Below are 19,528 nucleotides of genomic sequence, written 5' to 3' on the forward strand. Positions count from 1 at the left end.
TTTTGAAAAATATTAATTGTTATTTATTTTAAAACTGTTTTATGTCATACTTCCTTCTGCATTCACAGGATCAGGAGCAAAATGGTGTCCGTTAATATATATCTCAGCACTCTGAATTTAATATCCTTCAATTTAAATGGGGAGTTGACCAACTGATGACTATTTGCTTTAATTAATTTAACTAAAAATGAAAATTGTGCTAAACAGGAAATGTTCATTGTAGATTTTATTTTAACCACTCAGTATAATATAGAGAATTTTCAGGTATAACAAAAATAGAACATATCAACTTTTGTAAATGCCTCTTAACATTTTACTGTACAACTTGCAAATATGAACAGAAACTTATATTTAAATACACTTAATCACTCAATTTGCACAGCGCAGACAAATAATATTTAAATTGTATGTTTGCATAAAAATTTATTTTTTTGAAGACCACTTAAGTGCAATACTATGCCATTATTGTTACATGAACAATCAAACAGTTAATAATGAGTGACACTTTTCTAGTTTTTTGTTGCTTAAAATTATGTACCTGAGTCACAATTTTCTATGTAGACTATTAAATCCTAGGAGGCATTAGACTTTGAAGAATTATTACAAATTGTAAATGGTGACAGAATTATAGAGATCACAGATCTAGGAATCTACCAGAATCCTTTGTGCACTCGTAATACTGGTAAATTCGCAATGAGATACAGTACAGCTTAATCAGAAAATGAGTCACATATGAGCAGCCATTACTAAGAACATTCAGTAATATTAGTGCATCTCATGATGTGAGCTCAATCCATTTCGCCACATTACAAAGTAGCAAAAGTAATTTGAAACTAAAGAGTTGTACTTTTGTGTTTGAATTACATTAGATCTCATAAAATGAGGAAAGAGTCACCATCTATAGCTACTTTCTTTAGGGATGCAGATATAGCCAGAGCCAGTACTGGTTTTATAATTGAAGCAACATTTACAGCTACATTATGTTGAGTAATATAGTGTACCATGCCAGAAAATTATATAAGTAGCCCCTTTCCTCCAATAACTTTTCTTACACTTTGGTTTGATTAATGTGCTGACACTTCTAGATAAACTCGAATGAAGAAATGGTTAATGCTTCTAAACATTGAAACCATTCATTGTATATGCTATGGTAGATACTCATAAGACAGCAGCATAACAAGATCTTAATTACACAATTAAATCAGGCTGGATAACCCTACTAATAAAGCAGGTGATAAATACAACTATTTCTGAAAAAAGAGACAGGCTGTTAAAACTTTTCATCTTGCACTCATCAGGATAGATACGCAAGAAGGGCAGGACTGTGGCATAGTGGTTAGCACTGCTGCCTCATGGCGCCGAGGTCCCAGGTTCGATCCCGGCTCTGGGTCACTGCCGTGTGGAGTTTGCACACTCTCCATGTTTGGGTGGGTTTCGCCTCCACAACCCAAAGATGTGCAGGGTAGGTGGATTGGCCATGCTAAATTGCCCCTTAATTGGAAAACATGAATTGGTACTCTAAATTTATTGTTTTAAAAGGATAGATGCGCAAGAAGACCAAATTATAAAGGGAACAACAATTTATATTGCATGAGAAGAAAGTGCTGATTGGTTGGCAAGTGGGCTCTGGTTGGTAGAGATAATGCAATGTAGAATGCACCAGGGAACAGTTAACTGCTGAGTTGTTGTTGAGATTCAAACCAAGCAGGTCGACTCTAATTAGTCAGGGCATTGTCATGGTCAACTCTGGTCAAGGTAGTGCCATGGGGAATAAACAAGGGAATGACTGGTTGAAAAAGGCACACTACGTGTACATGCTCCTTCTGTCTGCAAAGGGCAAGGCCCTACGTGCAAATATGTAGCTTCTAGAATGCATAAGTGAGCCATGAGCCAGACGGATAATCCTAAATTGGTTATCAGTGGAATTCTTAGCACAATCAGGATTCTTTAGCAATCGTTGTCCAATTGCGGAATCAAAGTTAATGTTGGACATTATGTTTTGAGTTTTGCAAGCATGCGCTGGTTCGGTACGGTAAGTACTTTGCCTGACATGAACAGCTGAAGGGAGGTGCTGTTTGATATGATCCGCCAGTCATTGGAACATGTGGCCTACATACCTGGTATGGTAAATATACTGCACGATTATACAGTGAGTGATGATATCATCAGGGCAGTCATTGTCTCACAAACTCATGAATGGGCCTACGCCCTCCACCTTCTGTCCTGAAAAGTGTCCAGCTTACCTCCAACTACCATAGAAAGTAAGGTGTCTCAAAAAAATTGAGCAACAGGTAAAACAAGTTGTATCATGCTGCTACTAAGCAGTAGCAACACACGTGGCATTCTCCACTAACAGGATATTGCCATTAAACCAAAAAAACACTCTACCTATCATAGAAATGAGTAATGTGGTATATGAATTTCAGAACTGGTGTGATGCCAGGTATGTGATGGGCTGTACATCTCAACTACTGGTAGATTGTATTAAACAGCTGTTCATAACAAGTAAAGGACTGTGATTCCACACTTGGACAGCAATTGCTAAACAATCCAGACTGTACTAAGAATTTAAGATTATCAATCAGAGTTGTAATGTCGCTCGCTTTGTGTGCTGGAAACTACATGTATTCACACATAAGCCCTGTCCTTTGCAAACAGAAGGAGCATGTTCATACATTGCACTATTTTCAACTAAACAAAAGCTTGGGGGAGCCATTTCCTGATTCATTTCTCCTAACAATGCCTTCACCTTGTCTGATTTGAATTTTTAAAAAAGGTAGTTAACTGTTCCCTGGTACATTCTTCATGGCAATGCTACCAATAAGAGTTAATTTGCCAACCAATCAACATTCTTTTCTTATGCAGTATAAATTGTTGTTCCCGTTATAATTAGTATTCTTGCATATGTGTCCTGATGAGTACAAGACAAAAAGCTTTGACAGCATTTCTCTTTATCAGCAATACTCAAGTTCTGTACTAACAAACAACAATTAGATAAATATAAATTGAAAAATATTAATATTTTTCATTTTCAGTTGGAATTATCTGTAGCTGGTTTTCTTTCTCCCCCAGCTGAATTAGAAAGCAATATAAGGATAGTGTTACAAAAATCTGATCAATCAATACTGGTCTAATACATTGAATATCTAATCAAATTGGTGGAGAAATTGGTGTTCTAATGGGTTCATAACTATCATTGCGATCTTCATTGGGAATACATCAAAACAGCTGAGATTGCTTCATGAAACAAACTACGCCAGTGTCTTATTCTGTACTCACTGGCAGGGAAATTGCTACTGCTTTTAAACACAAAATATAACTAGTTTCTTCATTATTTCAAAATTTTGAAGGTCTGATTAAAAAATGTCAATTGCATGGAAATGTATTATAACATGAAAATGAAACATTGACTAATTGATTGGTGGTTTCAAATCAGCACAATAAACTTGAACAATGCTTTATGCCGCCTTTCTTGCATAAACAGTCACTTCTTAATAATTTTACACTCTAATTTTCTATACTCTCAAGCATAGAAACAATCATGCCAACAATATGCATATTAAACAGAACATTTACCAGATGTTGCCCATTACTAAACATGATGAAAATCAATCCCTTAAGATGGGTCCTCACAGCTTATCAGATTGTTTCATTTAAAGACAACATGATAAACTATAAAAACTCACTCTCTATAATGAGTCTATTAAATAGCAAAAAGTCAGGAGAAGAAAACATTGTTATTTAGCTGTGGCATCAGTGCTAGTCTGAGTCCATATCCACAATATTTAGTTGCATATCAATCTTAAACTTTTTATCACGTTGAATAAACAAGAACGCCTCGTAACAATAATAAATGAATCAAATTCTTGTGCATTTTAAGCAATAAATGCAGAAATCCCTTTGAAGCAATAGAGTTTGTTATGTAAAGAAAATATTGGATAGGAAATATTAATGGTTTACACTGCATTGTATTTGTCAATACAGTTTCGCTTTCACTCCATGTTTGCATTTCCAGCAATTAATGTGCATCCAATTATTCCTTCCTATAATCCTTTCTGCAGGCAGTTCTGTTGTGCAGCTCTTGATGATTTCTCATGAAACTCTGAAAAGTAGACTATCGTCTTGCAGTCAAATGGTTCTTGATTGCCCATGGGTAAGTATAATTCCTGAAACAGAAATATTGGAATGGTACGTAACCTGGAGGGGAGCTCAGAGGTGCTTGTGTTCCCTCAACACTTTCTGTATTCATAGGCAATGCTATAATTCACAGGGTGTTGCTACTGTAGAAAACCTGTGAGTTACCTTTTGTGCATCATTATGTAGACTGCAGCCACAATATTTTAATGGCGACGATATGGATATTGTTAGGAAAATAAAAGTAATTTTAAAGGATTCATATTTGCATTGGTAAACATTAGACGGTATAGTTTTAATTGGATTTAATTTAATGTTTTTGTGCCCGAAATGGTGAAACCTATAGTTAGATTCATGCTGGGAAAGGTGTTTGTATGTCTGGGGGTTGGTTAAGTTCCAATTGTGTTTCTAAGTGCTTAGACATAAAGAATACATAAAAGACATGCACATGTGTGTGTTGCTCAGCAACTGGGACTTTGTAAGGTAAAGAAGCTTTTAAGTTTTAGTTTTAGCTGAATTTGTGCGCAGTTGGAGACAGGACACTGAGGAGTGAACCTCTCTCAACTCTGCCAGGAGAAGCTGGACAGGACAAGGAAGTAGCAAAGATGCAGGCTGCCTAAGGAAAAAGGTACAATCCAGATAACCAGGGAATTGGGACAGAAAGAATTTTTAAGACACCTGAAGTTAAAAGATCAGAGACCAAGGTATTTTAAAAAGATTTTTCAAAAGAGCAAACAAAGTGGTCTGCATTAGAGAGACAATTACAGTAACTAGATTTAAAATGGACAGCAGACGTCAGAGGTCGATGAAATGTTTGATGTCATTTTAATGCAGTCTGGGAATCAAGAGTTAAAGCAATTGTGAGCAGTCTGCACAGCAGTCACGACAAAGAAATCCTAAAGGGTTGGTGTAAAATCCTGGACTGGATTAGCTGTCAAAAGTGGAGCAGAAGCTCTGTTTAAAAGTGTCATTAGAGGATGCAAACTGCTAAGGGAAAGCATTATTGTGAGAGATGATTTGAAAGTGTGTTTTTGGGAGTGAAGTTTGGAAACTCTCATGTGGTCATCATCCAGCGAGATTCTGAGGAGGAATCTACAGACACTAACTTGGCTTCTAGGCGGAGTGATTAAAAGGGACTTTCTTAATTAATGAGACCACTGTAGCTTAAGATGTACTTTGGAATCCATATTAAGCTTTAAATCTATGTGTATTTGTTAAGCTAAGTAGTACAGTGGGCTAAACAGCTGGCTTGTAATGCAGAACAATGCCAGCAGCGCGGGTTCAATTCCCATACCGGCCTCCCCGAACAGGCGCCGGACAGTAACTTCATTGAAGCCTACTTGTGATAATAAGTGATTATTATTATTGTATTGCAATCCAAATTTTCCACATACAACAATTGTTTTTTCTTGTCGTTGAAACTAATTAGTGGTCCAGTGACTCTGTTCCTCCACATTTTATAAAACAAAGCTAGGGTCTTTTGAGCCAGGGTTCCAATCTGGGATCTTCCCATCAGGTATAACATTATAACAACATTAAATCCAATGGTAACAGCATCAAGCAAACTACTCTGTCCTGAATGGTATCAACCTTCTTCATTGTTGTAACTGCAACCATCGAGGTCAGGGTTTTCCAAACTCAGGGTCGCGACCCCCAGGTGGGTCGCGGGTGGGTGTTGGGAGGGTCGTGGAGCGATCGGTTGTGGCAGTCCCGATCGCGGGAAGAAGTTCCCAACTGCCGCGACCAGCTTTTAAGAGTGCGGCCGCGGGCAGTCCCCGATTGGTTGCGGTGTACGAGGGGGCGGGCGGCTGGGTTGTGTGCTGGTCAACCCGTGCAGAGCGTTGGGGGGGGGGGGGGGAGAGAGAGACTGGGGCTGACGGGATGCCACATGAACTCGATGCTAACAGTGGCGGCCCCAGCGTGGAGCTCCACTCTATTACTCATCCTTTGCACGCTGCTCGGATCGGCCCCCGCCACCGATCGGCAGTATGCAATCTGCGGCTACTTGGTCAATCCATTCAACGGCCAGCACAACGTCCATTTGCACTCCCACAATGGTAAGTACTGGTCAGGAAGTGGTCTGTGTACTGGGTGGATACAGTGAGAGGAAGCCAGGCCAGGTTTCTCGGAATACTGATTAAACAAGGCCAGTCGATAGGGCTGACATAAGTGAACACTGTGAGGCACGATCAATTTGACTGGAGACGAAGTTGAATCCAAACTGAGGTTTTATTAGTATCAGATGTGTGGCCTCCCACAGCAGCTGGCAAAATGGCTGCGAGCTGGAGGCCACGCATATTTGTAACCCGCCTCCTGGGCGGAGCTAGCATGCAGGGGTCACAGGTGAACCTGTAGTGCAGGTTCTACCGTACAACTTGTAATATCAGAACACAGTGGTTTACCACATTCACCCCCTGTTAAAATTGAGTCCGACGGGGGTGGTGGATAACTATATACAATTAGCAATTTTTAATATTTACAGAGCAGTCTGGTCATCCGGCGGGCCGGTCAGAGGTTCAGCCGGTCCGGCGCTATGATGGTCCTTTGAGATCGGCAAAGTGGTCACGGCGATGTTGGCGCTGTCGTGGTCGAAGTTGACTCCGGGAGAGTGCCGAAATCCTCTTCATCAACGGGAGTGGGCAGGGGGAGGACGGATGGTCCTAGGGGGGGTGATGGGGGCGGCGGGGGAGGGCAGCGTGGCGCCTGGGGCGACGGGGGTGGTACCTGCTGGTGCCAGTCCCTGAAGGAGACGGTATCCTGGCGGCCGTCGGGGAACGCCACGTAGGCGTACTGTGGGTTTGCGTGGAGCAGGTGCACTCTTTCCACCAACGGATCCGCCTTGTGGAGCCGTACATGTTTACGGGGAAGCACGGTTCCCGGAGCTGTGAGCCAAGTTGGGAGTGATACCCCGGATGTGGACTTCCTGGGGAAGGCAAAAAGATGTTCATGTGGTGTACTGTTCGTAGCAGTGCAGAGTAATGAGCGAATGGAATGTAGTGCATCAGGGAGGAACTCTTGCCAGCGGGAGGCCGGGAGATTTCTGGACAGCAGGGCCAGCTGGACGGCCCTCCATACCGTCCCATTCTCCCTTTCTACCTGTCCATTTCCCCGGGGGTTGTAGCTCGTCGTTCTGCTGGAGGCGATACCCCTGTTGAGCAGGAACTGACGTAGCTCATCACTCATGAATGAGGATCCCCTGTCACTGTGGATGTAGGCGGGGAAGCCGAACAGAGTGAACATAGAATTAAGGGCTACAATGACGGTGGCAGACGTCATGTCGGGATATGGGATGGCGAAGGGAAACCGGGAGTATTCATCGATCACACTGAGGAAATATGTGTCGATCGGAGGAGGGGAGGGGGCCTTTGAAATCCACGCTGAGGCGTTCAAAGGGGCGGGAGGCCTTCACCAGGTGCGCGCGGTCTGGCTGGTAGAAGTGCGGCTTGCACTCCGCATAGACCTGGCAGTCCTTGGTGATCGTCCTTACTTCCTTGACGGAGTAGGGCAAATTTTGTGCCTTAATGAAATGGTACAACCAAGTGACCCCTGGGTGACAAAGGCTGTCGTGCAGGGTCCGGAGTCGGTTTACTTGTGCGCTGGCACATGTAACTCGGGATAAGGCGTCTGGGGCTCGTTGAGTTTGCCAGGGTGATACTTAATCTCGTAATTATAGGTGGAGAGCTCGATTCTCCACTGCAAGATTTTATCATTTTTGATCTTGACCCGCTGTGTGTTGTTGAACATGAAGGCTACCGACCGTTGGTCAGTGAGGAGAGTGAACCTCCTGCCGGCCAGGTAATGCCTCCAATGTCGCATAGCCTCCTCAACGATAGCTTGGGCCTCTTTTTCGACAGATGAGTGCCGAATTTCGGAGGCATGGAGGGTGCAGGAAAAGAATGCGACGGGCCTGCTTGCCTGGTTGAGGGTGTCGGCAAGGGCGACGTCCGCTGCGTCGCTTTCTACTTGGAAAGGAAGTGTTTCGTCCACAGCGTGCATTCCAGCTTTGGCAATATCAGCTCTGATCCGGGCGAAAGCCTGTTGGGCCTCGGCCGTCAGGGGGAAATGAGTGGACTGTATGAGTGGGCAGGCCTTGTCCGCATAGTTTGGGACCCATTGCGCGTAATATGAGAAGAACCCCAGGCAGTGTTTGAGGGCCTTGAGGCAGTGGGGGTGGGGGAGCTCCATGAGGGGGCACATGCGGTCGGGATCGGGCCCCAGAACTCCATTCTGGACCACGTAGCCGAGGATGGCTAAGCGGTTTGTGCGGAACACACACTTCTCCTTGTTATACGTGAGGTTGAGGAGAGTGGCGGTGCGGAGAAAGTTAGCGAGGTTGGCATCGTGGTCCTGCTGATCATGGCCGCAGATGGTCACATTGTCTAGGTACGGAAACGTGGCCCGCAAGCCGTACCGGTCGACCATTTGGTTCATCTCCCTTTGGAAGACCGAAACCCCATTGGTGACGCCGAAGGGGACCCTAAGGAAGTGATATAGCCGGCCGTCTGCCTCGAAGGCGGTGTATGGCCGGTCCGATTTACGGATGGGGAGCTGGTGGTAAGCGGATTTCAGGTCCACCATTGAGAAGACCCGGTACTGTGCAATCTAGTTAACCATGTCAGATATGCATAGGAGGGGGTACGCATCGAGTTGCGTGTACCTGTTGATGGTCTGGCTGTAGTCCACGACCATTCAGCTTTTCTCCCCAGACTTAACCACTACCACTTGAGCTCTCCAGGGGCTTTTGCTGGCCTCGATGACGCCCTCCCGAAGCAACCGCTGGACCTCGGACCTGATGAAGGCCTTATCCTGGGTGCTGTACCGTCTGCTCCTGGTGGCGACGGATTTGCAATCTGGAGTTAGATTGGCAAAGAGGGAAGGAGGATCGACCTTTAGGGTCGCGAGGCCGCACAGAGTGACGGGTGGTAAGGGTCCGCCAAATTTAAGGATCAGGCTCTGGAGGTTGCACTGGTAGTCCAGGCCGAGGATAAGTGCAGCGCAGAGGTTAGGGAGGACGTAGAGGCGAAAGCCGTGGAACTCTACGCCTTGGACTGTGAGCGTGACCGTGCAGTACCCCCGGATCGCTACGCAATGGGACCCGGAGGCCAGGGAGATACTTTGATTGGTAGGGTGTACCTTAAGGGAGCAGCACTTACCGTATTTGGGTGTACAAAGCTCTCGGTGCTCCCGGAGTCCAGTAGGCAGGAGGTCACATGGCCGTTGACTTTCACGCTGGTGGATGCGTTGGTCAGATTATGTGGTCGGGACTGGTCGATTGCCATGGAGGCGAGCCGTGGTTGATCGTCGGGTAGTGAGGCGGCCGTTGAGTTGAGGTCCTGGAACGCCGTTGGTGTCCATGTGCTGCGGGGTGGACAAGATGGCGGCGCCCGGAGATCCTGGGGATTACAAAATGGCGGCGCCCATGGAACGCACGTTGCGGGGGTGGAGCAAGATGGCGGTGCCCATGAAACGCACGTGTTGTGGGGGGGGAGAAGGTGGCGGCGCCCATTGGTCACACATGGCATGGGGAGGAGAGGAGGATGGCGGCGTCCATTGTCCGTGACCGGGGGGGGGGGGGGGGGACCGCTGCCGCTGAGTGGGCCTGGCACACCGCAGTGAAGTGGCCCTTCTTCCCGCAGGCCTTACGAAGGCCGGGCAGCGTTGGCGGGGGTGTTTTTGCTGGCCGCAAAAATAGCATCCGGGTCCCCCGGAGATCACTGGCTGGCGCATAGCGCAGGCGTATTGGGTAGCGCCCCCACTGGGGCGGCTGCATGTGGGGCCCATGAAGCGTAGGAGGAGTGGGCCGCGCGGTGGGGGGCGTAGGACTGGACATTGCACAGGGCAACCGTCATGGAAAGCGCTAGTGTTTAAGTCTCTGCGAGGTCGCGCGTGGTACCTTCTGGGTTCCACTGCCTGATAACATCAGAACCAATCCCAGTTACAAAAGCGTCCCGCATAAGAAGATCAGAGTGCTCCTTAGCTGTAACGGCCTGGCAATCACAGTCCCGAACTAGTGGGATCAGGGCCCTCCAGAAGTCCTCGATTGACTCACCAGGTAGTTGAGTACGCGTTGCGAGTGAATACGCAAAGAACGTGTTCGTCTTCTGTTCATCATTTTCTTTGAGTCAAGTCATGGCATCAGTGTAATTGGGCGCATCCTGGATCAGCGGGAAGACTTTGGAGCCGAGTCTGGAGTACAATGTTTGGATCTTCTGAGCCTCTGGAACAGGGGTCGGTGCTGCGTTGATATACGCTTCAAAGCAAGCTAGCCAGTGCTGGAAGTCTTTTCTGGCGTCACTTGCATGTGGATCCAGCTGCAGGCAATCTGGTTTAATCTGGAGGTCCATCTTCTGAATCTGATACTAATAAATTGAGGCACGATCAATTTGACTGGAGACGAAGATGAATCCAAACTGAGGCTTTATTAGTATCAGATGTGTGGCCTCCCACAGCAGCTGGCGAAATGGCTACGAGCTGGAGGCCACGCATATTTATAACCCGCCTCCTCGGCGGAGCATGCATGCAGGGGCCACAGGTGAACCTGTAGTGCAGGTTCTACCGTACAACCTCTAATATCAGAACACAGTGGTTTACCACACACTGGAAGAAACCTACAGTCATCCCTTTGTGTTGCGCTCTCTGGGAACCAGGAAGTAAGTACTTTTTGTGAGAGTGGAGCAGAAGGTGACGTGGATGTTTGGATAGTGCAATGCAGTGGAACCAGTAAGAAATAGTCTGACATTGTGTGTGCTTGACAAGTTACTTCACCTCCCCTAAAGTTGTAGTGTGTAGAGTAAAAACAAGATTGTACTTTTTTCTGTAATTGGTTAAATTTCTAAAGGAATGGGAATATATTTAAAACAAAGTTTGTGTGGAAATGTAAGGATGCCCATGTTAAACTGAAGTTGTTTTAATTTTTAGCAGTAAAAAGTCATAAATTTGGAAAAACTAGGTATTAAAAATAAAGTTTCAAAGTTTAAAAAAAAGAATGCTGGCCGTGACCGGCCTTTAAATATGAACAATAAGTCTTTCCGCCAGAGGCAGCGGCAGAGAGAGTGTCACGCATCCGGCACATCAATGCTTTGGGTGCAAAATCATAGAGGTGAGATTCCTCCATTTTGTAGCTGCCAGCAAGCAAACAGCAGGACTGTGTAAAGAACTGAAGGTGGGTCATTTTGTAATAAGGTAGAGAGGGCCAGAGATACAAACAGACCAGGATCTCACAACTAAATTGATGGAAAGAGCTTATCAGGAGAGTCCACGGTAGGACAAAGCAGTGCTGGTGTGAGCTGTATCCTGAGCTGCAGGGCCTCTGGTGTGTGATGAACGGTTACTGCCTTATCATCATGTAAGGTGATGTCCCCTTTAAGACCAGGCTTGGAACCCTGGGGACTCCGCCTCTGGCTCCGCCCATCTGGGAGCCATACATAAAGGCCTGCCTCATGGTCTGTATAGCAGTCAGCTCTCGTCCAAATCTGTAGCATAGTTATTAGCCTAATAAAGCCTTCTTTACAGTTTAATCTCTAAGCATCATTATTGAGGGTACCTCATGGTGAAAGAACAATGAAGAAGAAACTGAAATCAGGAACAAAGCAGTATAAAGATGATTTCTTGAGGTATGGCTTTAATTGTGCCGATGCAAATCAGGATGCAAAGCCCATGTGTTATATGCAGGGAAGTACTAACAAATTAAGTTTAAAACCCTCAAATCTTCAAAGGCATTTGAAGACTAAGCATGGAGAGTTTGAGGATAAACCTCTTGATCTTTGTCAAAGCATGAAGCAAGAACTTCAATCGTCAGCTGAAGTCCTTAGCAGAAACGTAACACTGAATGACGAAGCAAGAGAGATCGTGAGGACAAAGCAGGCCCACCTGCCACATTAAAAGTAAGCAATAATAGTGCATCGTGAAGGTCGGCCCGTGTGGGTCACGCCCATCACGCCCATTAGCCGGCATGGGTACCAAAGGTCCGCCGGTTCGTAAAAGGGGGTACCAGGGGAAAAAATTTGAAAAACACTGATCTAGGTGAATGCTAACATTCCATCATACTCCTTACTAGCCCTGTAGATGGAGAACAGGAATTGAAGACTATGAAGTTGAGACATTTATTGCAGAGAATTCAGTTTCTACCCTTCCTTTGCAGCTACGGTGTTTATATGGCTGGACCAGTTCATTTTCTGATCAATGAACGCTTTGATAATGCGGAACCTGAACATGGTAGTAACTACTGAAAATCAATGAGAAATGGCTGTGCTTCTCCTTGTTTATGAGATTGTCATTACGTGTCATGTAAATGGTGCTAGCTTTACCAGACACTTGTCAGCCAGGGCTAGATATTGGCACGGTCCTGGAATTATCAGTGAACAGCTGATCTGACAGCAAAGAGAATAGCAAAGGGAATATGAAGCTGGATGTTGAGCTAATGTGGGGCATCTGTTGCACTGCAGCTACCATACAGTTCTGTGTGGTTGCTGCAGCGCAACAGGTGCCCCACATTAAAAGGCTCCACGCACAAAGTTCTGGCCACGCTTATAACATCTTCCTAACTTGGAGGACTATTAGAATGAGAGAGGCCACTGGATGAAACTTGATACTTTAAATTTAAAACCAACACCGTAATATTATCCAAAATCTTTCCAGAAAAAAAGATGAAAACATTTCAAATACAGCAATGCTCAACATCCAGCTTCATATTCCAGGTTCAATTCTAACCTCGGGTGACTTGCTGTGTGGAGTTTGCACTTGCTCCCCGTGGCTGCGTGGATTTCATAGAATAATAGAATTTACAGTGCAGAGGGAGGCCATTCGTCCCATCGAGTCTGCACCAGGCTGCCGAAAGAGCACTCTACTTACGCCCACACCTCCACCCAATCCCCGTAACCCAGTAACCCCACCTATCTTTTTTTAGATACTATGGACAATTGAGCATGGTCAAACCTATCCTGCACATTTTTGGAATGTGAGAGGACACTGGAGCACCCACACAGACACAGGGAAAACGTACAGACTCAGCACAGACAGTGACCCAAGTCAGAATCGAACTAGGGACCCTGGAGCTGTGAAGTGAGTGCTAACCACTGTGCTACAGTGTGGCCCAATAATAGAATTAGTGAATTTACAGCGCTGAAGGAGGCCATTCGGCCCATTGAGTCTGCATCGACCCTTGGAAAGAGCACTCTACCTAAGCCCACACCTCTACCCTATCCCCGTAACCCAGTATCCCATCCAACTTTTTGGACACCAAGGGCAATTTAGCATGACCAATCCACCTAACCTGCACATCTTTGGACGATGGGTAAAAACCGGAGCACCCGGAGAAAACCCACGCAGACACGGGGAGAACGTGCAGAATCCGCACAGACCACCGAGTGCTCCGGTTTCCTCCCACAATCCAAAGATATGCAGGATATGTGGATTGGCCATGCTAAATTGCCCTTAGTATCCAAAAAAAGGTTAGGTGGGGTTACTGGATTACGGGGATAGGGTGCGGCCTGACCCTAGCGGGTGGGTGCAGACTCATCTGCACTGTAGGGATTCTATATCAGGTTCTGTACATTATAAGGGCTATTTTATGAAATCAGGGTCCCAATGTGGAGCCTTACACACTGAGAGTTCTTTCAGCAATTCAGTTGCATGCTTCCCTTTTATAACGATTGGCTAAATTACCACAGTAGTTATGCGCGCATCAAGACCACAAGTGCATAGAATTAACAACTAACATGTTAATCATTTTTAAGTGAAACATGCTTAATTGATGGCCCCCTCCCAAAGAAAAGTAGCTCAGGTGTATTTTTAAATGAAATAATGATGCAAATATAACTGAAATGCATCATGCTTACAGAGCTTTCACAATAAATAGCAGTTTATGATTTTTCTACATTGTAAGTCCGAGAGGTCAAAGTCTGATATTTGGTATTTCTCGACTAATATTACTGTGAAGAGGCCACTGCCTCTTGCTGCAGCTGTAATAAAAGTTAGCACTGTGACTGAAATAAAAAAATTCTTACTGTGATTACTGTAAACCAAAGTGAAATCGCAACAAAATACTGCTTTAAAAATCACTAATCACCCACAGTGGAGCTTTTGACCCAATTATTGCTGGGGTAAGATTTCCAAAAAGTGGGGCGGAATTCTGATTCAATGCAGTGGAGGTTTAACTTCATGCATGCATGTTTTTGACTTAACATGTTCCTTGAATCCAGCCTGATCCATATCGGGACACAATGTGATGAACAGGCCGCAACTGAGTGGCAGATAGACTTACTGCTGCTGGGATAGATGTCTTAAGGGGTTATGGGTACAATGTGGTTTGGAAGATCAGAGGATTTGCGCAAGGGATTGGAAAAACATTGGGGGCAGAGATGAGCAGGGTTGGGAGAGATTCAGGGGAAATTTAAAAAAAAAATATATATTTATTAAAGTTTTTTAACACAATTTTTCTCCCTTACAAACAATAACACCCCACCCCCCTCGTAACAAAAAAAAACGAGAAATTGCGCAGAGCAAGGTATATACATGGCAAAATGATATATTTACACAGCTTTGTACACTGGCCCTCACCCGTACGTGCCAGTTTCTCCAACCCTTCATGTTATCTCTTGCTCATCCACCCTCCCAGGCAGTCCCCCCTTCCCCCCCCCCCCCCCTCCCAGGACGTGTCCCCCCCCCCCCAAGGTTGCTGCTGCAGGTGACCGACCTTCCTCTAACGCTCCGCGAGATAGTCTAGGAACGGTTGCCACCGCCTGTAGAACCCCTGCGCAGACCCTCTCAAGGCGAACTTAATCCTCTCGAACTTTATGAACCCAGCCATATCATTTATCCAGGCCTCCAGGCTGGGGGGCTTCGCCCCCTTCCACATTAACAAGATCCTTCGCCGGGCTACTAAGGACGCAAAGGCCAGAATGCCGGCCTCTTTCGCCTCCTGCACTCCCGGTTCGTCCACTACTCCAAATATTGCTAGCCCCCAGCTTGGCTTGACCCGGACTTTCACCACCTGAGATATTGCTCCCGCCACTCCTCTCCAGAACCCCTCCAGTGCCGGGCATGACCAAAACATATGGACATGTTTCGCCGGGCTCCCTGAGCACCTTCCACATCTGTCCTCTATCCCAAAGAACCTACTCAACCTCGCCCCCGTCAAGTGCGCTCTGTGGACCACCTTAAATTGTATCAGGCTGAGCCTGGCACATGAGGAGGAGGAATTAACCCTACCTAGGGCATCAGCCCACAGACCTTCCTCGATCTCCTCCCCCAGCTCCCCCTCCCATTTACCCTTCAACTCTTCTACCAGCGCTTCCCCCTCTTCTTTCAACTCCTGGTGTATTTCCGACATCTTGCCCTCCTCGACCCATACACCCGAGATCACCCTATCTTGAAATTCTTGTGCCGGGAGCAACGGGAATTCCCTCACCTGTCGCCTCACAAAAGCCCTCACCTGCATATATCTAAAGGCATTTCCCGGGGGTAACTCGAACTTCTCCTCCAGTGCCCCTCGGCTCGCAAACGTCCCATCGATGAACAGGTCCCCCATTCTTCCAATCCCCGCCCGATGCCAGCTCTGGAACCCCCCGTCCATCTTCCCCGGGACAAACCGGTGGTTACCCCTGATCGGGGACCACACCGATGCTCCCATTACACCCCGGTGCCGTCTCCACTGGCCCCAGATCTTTAGCGTTGCCGCCACCACCGGGCTCGTGGTATACTTTGTCGGCGAGAGCGGCAGCGGTGCCGTCACCAACGCCCCCAGGCTCGTTCCTTTACAGGACGCCATCTCCATCCTCTTCCATGCTGCCCCCTCTCCCTCCATAACCCACTTGCGGATCATCGCCACATTTGCTGCCCAGTAGTAGCTCCCCAGGTTTGGCAGCGCCAACCCTCCTCGGTCCCTACTGCGTCCCAGGAACCCTCTCCTTACTCTTGGGGTCTTATTCGCCCACACAAACCCCATAATACTCCTGCCTACTCTCTTAAAAAGGGCCTTAGTGATCACGATGGGAAGGCACTGAAACACAAACAGAAACCTCGGAAGGACCACCATTTTGATCGACTGCACTCTACCCGCCAGCGAGAGCGGTAACATGTCCCATCTTTTGAAATCCTCCTCCATTTTCTCCACCAACCTCGTCAGATTCAGTTTATGTAGGGTCCCCCAACTCCTGGCTATCTGGATCCCCAGATACCGAAAGCTCCCCTCCGCCCTCCTCAGCGGTAGGTCCCCTATCCCTCTTTCTTGGTCCCCCACCTGTAATACAAAGAGCTCACTCTTCCCTACTTTGAGCTTATAGCCCGAAAACTCCCCAAACTCCCTTAGAGTCTGCATGACCTCCACCATCCCCTCCATTGGATCCGCCACGTACAGCAACAGGTCATCCGCATATAGCGACACCCGATGCTCTTCTCCCCCTCGGACCACCCCCCTCCATTTATTAGACTCCCTCAATGACATGGCCAATGGTTCGATCGCCAATGCGAACAACAGGGGGGACAGGGGGCACCCCTGCCTCGTCCCTTGGTACAGTCGAAAGTACTCCGACCTCCGCCGGTTCGTCACTACACTCGCCATCGGGGCTCTGTAAAGGAGCTTAACCCAATTGATAAACCCTACCCCGAACCCAAACCTACGCAGCACCTCCCAGAGGTACTCCCACTCTACTCGGTCAAAGGCCTTCTCCGCGTCCATAGCTGCCACTATCTCTGCCTCTCCCTCCTCCGATGGCATCATTATCACGTTTAAGAGCCGCCGCACATTGGTGTTTAGTTGCCTGCCGTTTACAAATCCCGTCTGGTCCTCGTGGATTACCCCCGGGACACAGTCCTCGATCCTCGTGGCCAGCACTTTTGCCAGCAACTTTGCATCCACATTGAGGAGCGAGATCGACCTGTACGATCCACATTGCAGTGGGTTCTTGTCCCGCTGTAGGATCAAAGAAATTGTCGCTTCCGACACTGTCGGGGGCAGGGTCCCCTCCTCTCTTGCCTCATTAAAGGTCCTCACCAGTAGCGGGGCCAACAGGTCTGCGTACTTCCTGTAGAACTCCACCGGGAGATTCAGGGGGAAAAATGAGAGTGCCACGGACAGATTTGGAGATTCTGAGAGAGATGAAGAGATAGGGGGTGGAGAGAGTCACGAATCATGGACAGGGCGAGTCAGTGATTGCGAGGGGTGGTTGGGGAATAATGGTCAGGGAATGAGGGGTGAGTGCTCATGAGGGAGAGAGGGTTGCTGAACGGTGATGGCTTTGAGGGGCAGAGACAATCGCTTGGGAGATTAATAGGTTTATTTTGTAATGAGGAGTGATGCACATCTGAACCTTCCAGCCTCCAAAGGCCTGCCAATACCGGCCAGCCAGTACTAAGCCTGAAAAACAGAAAAGAATCTGAGGCGCGCAAACTTATTAAAACAGAAACGAATGACATGCTTCTTGGGGCAATTGGTTACCCAACTGCTGCCTGACCTCCGTTAAAGTAAAACTTAACAGATTTGATATGGGCTTGGTTCTGGTTTTGGATTTTTTTCCCACCTGGTCCAAAGCCACACATTTTGGGAGTTATAATTATTCCCCTTGTGTATAAACTCACCTGTTAACAGTGTTGAGGATGTCATAATAACCATTTTCAATCAGAACATCTTCAATCATGGTCTATATATGAAACAAGTAGAAAGATTGGAGAATAAAAAGTTGCATTTTAATTCCTTGTCTTTCAAAAACATAATTTTTATATATTAAATATTTGTCAAAATATTTTAAATTTAATTTGTACTGAACATTGTAGAAATAGGAGAATTGGGTCGATACCAAGTTTTGTGCGCAAATTTTAAAAACAAAACAAATAAAATGCAGTGTGGTTACCAGTTACTAAATATGGATAAATATAGTCCAACATGCAGACGATAAAACACTAACCTGCATCTGCTCGTATGTTATCCCCTCCTCATATTCATAGCTGTAGGTGTTCACTGGAGTTTGGTCAGGAAGAATACCAATAATAACCAAAACATTAGGGAACATCAAATACAGGCTGTTGTAACAAAAGTAAATGTTGCTGACGCACTATGCATGACTATTTAACATTCCATTTAAATAATTACTATCTATCTGAACAAATCCCTGTCAGTTTATGCCTTCATTGCTGGAATGATAATCTAGCAGAGTACATTGCCTATTTGCAGAATCCAATCCACTTTCACTCCATTGATTTCAGGTTCGCAAAATATTTTCTGCCAGATCACCATCTAGGTATGATTTCAAAACCTAACCCAAAGACTCTGCATTATCATGGTCTGTTAGTCCTCTACCCATGACAAAACTTGCTTATTTCATGTATCAATGCCTATAGGAAGTGTTAAATTCAAATATTCTGCAAAATATCTGTGTTATGGTGTCAGCCTTGATTCAGTGGTAGCCCCTGACTTCTGAGCTAGCAGGTTGTGGGTTTCAGTTCCAGTTTTGAGATATGAGGGCGAACTCTGGGCTGAAACCCCAGCGTATTATTGAGAGAGTTCAGCACTCACTGATGTTGAACTGAGGCCCTGTCTGCTCTCTAAAATGGATGTAAAAGGTTTCATAGCATTATTTTGAAAAGGAGGATGGATGATTCCCCACTCTCCATGTCCTAACCAATACTTATCTTTCAATTAATGGATGGGATTTCATGCTCACACCAACGACACCCTCCCCCCACTCGGTGGCTGCGCAGGGTGCGTTCAAGGGGTAACCATGCTGACAAGGCAGGACCAGAAAATTCCACCATGGGCCACTGACAAGCCGCCTCCTCCCGCTGCAGAACACACTGCAGAGGGGGAGAAAAATCCCGCCCAATATTAAAAGAGGTTATTTACTTTTTTAAAAAAATATTTTTATTCTCCTTTTGCACATTTTCTCCCAAATTTACACACAACAATAAACAATAATCAGCAACAAATATGCCAATCCCCATAACAATAACAACGATCCCATCCTCCCACCAAACCCCAAACATTAGCCCGCATGTTTACATAAACAAATGACAAAAAGGAATCAGGAATCACCCATAGTCACCCTTAATACACACAGCCACCCTCTCCCCAACCCTCCCACCCATCCCCTCAACTAATGTTCAATGTTACCAGTTCTTGAAAGTGCATAATGAATAATGCTCATGAATTGTAGAACCCCCTTCGTCCTTCCCCTCAGTTCAAACTTAACCTTCTCAAGAGTCAAGAATTCCAAAGGGTCCCCCCCCACCACGCCAGGGCACAGGGTGACGAGGCTGCTCTCCATCCCAACAGGATCCGCCTTTGGGCGATCAACGAGGAGAAGGCTACGATATCTGCCTCCGCCCCCGTTTTCAACCCTGGCTGGTCCGACACCCCGAATATGGCCTCCCGGGGACCCGGGTCCAGTTTCACATGCACCAC

The 19,528-nt window shown here is 46.4% G+C and overlaps 1 protein-coding gene across 1 annotated transcript in view; it reads right to left on the reverse strand.

Moving 5' to 3' along the window:
- Window positions 1-243: 243 nt before the first annotated feature.
- nek10 (NIMA-related kinase 10) overlaps window positions 244-19,528 on the reverse strand; it is a 460,338-nt gene continuing 441,053 nt past the window's right edge. Inside the window, exons 35-37 of the mRNA XM_072509340.1 lie at window positions 18,036-18,088; window positions 17,710-17,771; window positions 244-4,166 (exon numbers count right to left, since the gene is read on the reverse strand). Of these exons, the coding sequence (XP_072365441.1) occupies window positions 4,115-4,166; window positions 17,710-17,771; window positions 18,036-18,088 (167 nt within the window). The 3' untranslated portion in view covers window positions 244-4,114. The remainder of the gene's footprint in view (window positions 4,167-17,709; window positions 17,772-18,035; window positions 18,089-19,528) is intronic.

This window comes from Scyliorhinus torazame, chromosome 6 (genome assembly GCF_047496885.1).
Source record: "Scyliorhinus torazame isolate Kashiwa2021f chromosome 6, sScyTor2.1, whole genome shotgun sequence".
Taxonomy (NCBI): Eukaryota; Metazoa; Chordata; class Chondrichthyes; order Carcharhiniformes; family Scyliorhinidae; genus Scyliorhinus; species Scyliorhinus torazame.